Genomic DNA, 5040 nt, shown 5'->3' with positions numbered 1-5040 from the left:
GTGTTCAAACTAACAAATTCCTCATTTAGATCCACCTGGTTGGAGAGGCCCACTTAGTACGCATGATGTAGTACACATTATTGAAAACTTTGAAGTTGTTAGGTAAGGAACATCAATGAAGCACAATGCTTTTTTATATATTTTTTGGTTATTGAACTTATTGTAATTAACCAGTTGGCTTGCAGGAATCACTATTATTGTGATAACATGCTAATGGAAGTGCATGAGTTTTTCGGAGGACTCCAAGGATACTTTCATATCAGTGTGGCTTTGAATCATAATGCAAGTTTAGCTCGCATATGGGTTCGCAAGCTTGGAGATTGCTTGCCGACCAATGCAGAATACTCTTATAGGGATAGATATGAGAATTGGAGGATTCTATTATACACCCTTTATGAGGGGCGTCGTTGTTTTTATAGGAGCATTCGTTGTGTGGGTCCAGGGGTCTACGAGTACCAAATGCAACATCCCGAAGGTTGTCGTTTTGAAGCTGCAATTGTTTTGTTAGTTAAGATTTAGTGGCTTTCAAAAAACTTTTTCTTTAGAGACGAATATTAGGTTATGCTTACAAAAACTACTTACAGTAATGGAAGTGGATTGTTGTTTTTCTTTTAATCTCCCTCTCCCTCTCTCTCTCTCTCTCTCTCTCTCTCTCTCAAGTTAAAAAAACCATGTTCTTATTCTACTCTCTCGTTCTCTCTCTCTCTCTCTCTCTCTCTCTCATGTGTAGTCTTTTAAGTTTATGCTCTATAGTTGTTATGTTCATTCAATTCTCTATGCACTTTCTATTGTCGTACAAAGTCATGTGATTTAAAGCATCATTGCACATAATAAAGCATTTAAGATATGGTTCTCACTACCTTGAATTGGAGACATAAAGAATACTTACACATGTTATACTTTATAAAGCTGGGTTCATACTGAACTGGCGGAAGAAACAAGTCTTTGCAAATATGTAGTGTGAACAATGTGGAGGAGGAACAATGAAAAAGCGAAGGGAACTGAGAGAGTCCATCAACTCTTCCGGGGGGGGGGGGGGGGGGGGGGGGGCTCAACACTATCTCACACTGGCATGGGTTGGATGGGATCAATGGCCCACACCTATTTTCGGAGCAGGTGCATCATAAGCCGTTCGATGTTGCGGCGCATCCGAATTTCCAATTTTCTCGAATTTACTAAACTGACTCGAATTTACACAACGGCGGGTTCATCATAAGAGAAGCCCTTCTCCCAATGCTTTCAACAAGCACGCGCAGGTGAGGTGGTTAAGGTGATAGGCTTGCAAAGGTGATGTTCTAGGTTCGATTCAGGGGGAGGAGAGTGGGGGAGGGAGTGGGACGCCCGAATTTACAAGTTTTGCTGCACCCGAATTTATATATTTTTCCAAATTTACACAAACTGCATCAGACAGCTCAGATCGCACCCGTTCCGGGAAATAGGCGTGGGCCATTGATCCCATCCAATCCATGTCCGTGTGAGATAGTGAGGAGGGGGGGGGGGGGGGGGGGGGGGGGGGGGGGGGGGAGGGTCGGAAGAAAAATGGAGGGATCGACGAAAGAGTGCCTCAACTCCAACCAATCAAAATTTTTGCCATGGAGCATTGACACCCCTTTGTATATCTCTTCCGTCGCCTAATCTGAACCCAGCCTAAGAAGAGGAGAGGCGGGATTACACAAAATTGAATGATACTCCTTCGTCGCAGCAACGTGCGGGTCTCATACTAGTATGATCGCAAATAGAGAGAGATTAAGCTATACATTTTGAGGCTACGTTTGCCTTTCAATTTTTGAACTGCACTACCTACACGCAGGCCTCTTGAAATTCTTGCCGCTATGCGATTGCGAAATGGAACCCACAACAAAGTGCCAAGCTGTTGAAATGGCATGGCGAGAAACCCTGCACATATTTTGCTATGTAAGTCCAGAGGTAGCAGCGATGTACACCTCCACTACCCTGACTTCGATTGCAAGTTGAAGAAGAAATGGATGTGGATTGCCTCAAGCAATTTTGCAGGTAATGATGAAGATCTGAGACTTAGTGATTCGGCAATAGCCCACGGTGGAGACGAGGTTCCTCTTTTCTTGGCTCGCGTCAAGGCATGCACTAAGGACAAGGATCTGTGTGCAGGCGCTCAAGTACATGATGCTCTGCACCGACGGGGATTGGTCACGAAGTGCTCAGATGCTCTAATCACCATGTATGCACGATGTGGTGCTGTTGCAAAAGCCAAGGATCTACTCGACGTCCATAACAGCAGGAATGTCTTTACTTGGAATGCACTCATCGCTGGTTATGCCCAGAGAGGCCAGGGTCAAGATGCTCTTGAACTCTTTGAGTTGCTGCTGCATGAGGGTCTCACTCCAGATGTAGTAACCTTTACTTGTGCCTTGAAAGCTTGTGGTAGCATTGGGGCACTCGACAAGGGTGCACAAATTCATGACGAAGTAGATAAGCAAAGGCTGTTGCGAAAGGATGCTGTTCTTGGTTCTGCTCTTGTGGGTATGTATGCCAAGTGTGGTGCCCTTCCAAAAGCAAAACAAGTGCTCAAGGAGCTTCCTGTCCGAACTGTTGGCTCTTGGAATGCTCTTATTGCAGGATATACCCAACGTGGTGAGGGTGCGCAAGCACTGGATTGCTTTGAAGGGATGCAGCGTGAGGGCTTGATCCCAGATGTTGTTACCTTCATTTGTGTCTTGAAAGCCTGTGGTAGCATTGGAGCAATTGACAAGGGAGAAACTATTCACGATGAGATTGCTAAACAGGGGTTGCTGCGGAATAATCTTCCACTTGGCAATGCCTTGATTGACATGTATGCCAAATGTGGTGTTCTTACCAAAGCACACCAAGTTCTTGAGGGACTTCGGACACGAAATGTGATATCTTGGTCCTCTCTGATTGCAGGATATGCCCAACAAGGTGAAGGTGAGCAGGCATGGAATTGCTTCGAACAGATGCAACGAGAGGGCCTCCCCCCCAATTCAGTGACATTCATTTCTCTCCTAAAAGCCTGTGGAACCATAGGTGCAGCTGACAAGGGGGAGAGACTTCATGATGAAATTTCCAAGCAAGGGCTTCTGGGAACTGATATCATGCTTGGCACTGCTCTTGTCGACATGTATGCCAAGTGTGGTGCTCTTGCAAAGGCTCGACAGTTGCTTGAGGAGCTTCCTGATCGAGATGCCATCTCCTGGAATGCATTGATCGCAGGTTCTGTTCAACAAGGTGAAGCTGAGCAAGCTTTAGCTTCTTTTGAGCAGATGCAGCGTGAAGGCCTTTCTCCAGATCCAGCTACTTTCTCTTGTGTTCTTAGTGCATGTAGTCGCTTAGGTCTAGTAGAAGATGCGCAAATGTATTTTGTCAATATGAGCACAAAGTATGACACTCAACCAGTCCTAGAGCACTACACTTGCATGGTTGATCTTTTTGGGCGTGCTGGTTACCTTGAGAAGGCAGTGGAAATGATCGAGAAGATTCCGTCTTCAGACATAGGAGTATGGTCTGCCCTCTTGGGTGCCTGTCGAAAATGGGGGGATGTGAGCGTGGGGAAATGGGCCTTTGATCATGCAGTTCATGTGGACAAAAGTGCTTCAGCAATTTATGTGCTCATGGCTGACATCTATGCTGCTGCTGGCATGCAGAAGGATGCGGAAAAGATTGAGGCCTTGAGAATACAAAATAAAGCATGGAAGCACCCTATACAAAGTCATCAGAATGGTCTTTGTGAAAACAGCATGCACATGCACAAGGCAACTCTCCCTATGCAGGCCTAGAGGATCTGCTGTACAACAATTTGCCATAAGCATGCAAAGCTGTTGGGTAGCTCACAATGTGTACAATCCCTTTGGCCCTGGTCGAGAGAGGGGGGTCCTATCAGTGCTCGAAAAAAACCCTTTTCTTGGCCATGTATTTTAAGGACAAGCTAGGAAGACAACTGGGATTTTGTGTAAATCTAGGGTATTCGACCAGGATTTATAATTAGAATGCCCATTTTTTGACCTTGAGTCTCAAGTCCCAATTGAATTACAACCAGGAATTTTTATTACACTACAAACTGGGATATGTGAGCACTGGATCCTATATAAAGACCATGATTATGATGTGATGTTTGGCAATGCAGGGACGCTATGGGCCAGCCATCAAAGAGGAAGACACCTAAGAAGCACATTATATGGCTCTCCCATAGGGAGGAGACTGAATAGTAGACTTGCCCACCAGGGTATTGTTGTGGTTGGTAAGATTCCCAATGCCGAGTTTTCCGGGAATCTGGAACACTTGTTCCCTGCCAAAGTCCAATGGAAGTTCCTGATCAGCCTCTGCTTATGGCCAATACAAGAACGAGAGAAAGGGAAAATCACCAAAATACCCCTCTAATTTGTGGAAATTCCCAAAATATCCCTCAAATTTCAAAAATTCCCAAAATACCCTTTATCTATTTTGGCTGGATTATTCAAGAATTTCTAATCTTTATTCTTTTTTCACAATTGAGATCCGTTTTTGAGTGCTTAGCATGTAATTTGTCACAAATTATCTCGCAAAAAGGGAAATTATGTCTAAAAGTAATGAAGCAATTCATCTCCAAAGCTTACATAATCAATTCAAATTCTAGTTTTAGCATCTTGTATTGATAGACAATCAGTTTTCTTATGAAAAGCTACAATTTTTTTTAAAATCTGTGGAGAAATTTAATCTCACAACTAGATATTCATGCATTGATGGCATTATCTATGAATCACACAATTACTTCTCACATTTGCTTAGCAAGCAAAACAGGCTTGGGACACTTTGGAAAGTCTTTATGCAAGTCCCAATGATGCAAAAATTGCATTGCTTCGTAAAGAGTTGGAGTCTAAGATTATGCAAGAGGAAGATGACATGGACATTTTTCTTGCTAGTATCAAGGATATCAATGAGCAACTCATTTCTCCAAGTGAAGTCATTTTTGTCAATTCACTTGTACAAGGAGACTTATGACCCAAGGAAACCCTCAAGCTGTCAAGTTTGATTGCATTATGTACATTGCTATTATAGGAGTCACTTTCA

At 43.7% G+C, this 5040-nt stretch overlaps 1 protein-coding gene across 1 annotated transcript; it reads left to right on the top strand.

The window, feature by feature from the left end:
* The first annotated feature begins 1726 nt into the window (after window positions 1-1726).
* Window positions 1727-4505, top strand: LOC147432208 (pentatricopeptide repeat-containing protein At2g13600-like). The gene is made up of 2 exons (XM_086492187.1): window positions 1727-2013; window positions 2128-4505. Exons 1-2 carry the CDS (start codon window positions 1884-1886, stop codon window positions 3768-3770), a joined length of 1773 nt encoding a protein of 590 aa, XP_086348313.1. The 5' UTR covers window positions 1727-1883; the 3' UTR covers window positions 3771-4505.
* The last annotated feature ends 535 nt before the right edge of the window (window positions 4506-5040 follow it).

This window comes from Adiantum capillus-veneris, chromosome 20, assembly GCF_014529385.1.
Source record: "Adiantum capillus-veneris isolate H3 chromosome 20, ASM1452938v2, whole genome shotgun sequence".
In the NCBI taxonomy this organism is placed as follows: Eukaryota; Viridiplantae; Streptophyta; class Polypodiopsida; order Polypodiales; family Pteridaceae; genus Adiantum; species Adiantum capillus-veneris.
This window is presented reverse-complemented; position numbering and strand designations above follow the sequence as displayed.

Bases quoted from the DNA above. Each gene is read 5' to 3' on its own strand.
- LOC147432208 (XM_086492187.1), top strand. From the start codon at position 1,884: ATGGCGAGAAACCCTGCACATATTTTGCTATGTAAGTCCAGAGGTAGC. The intron at 2,014-2,127 runs GTAATGATGAAG...ATCTGTGTGCAG, and splicing joins TGCCTCAAGCAATTTTGCAG to GCGCTCAAGTACATGATGCT.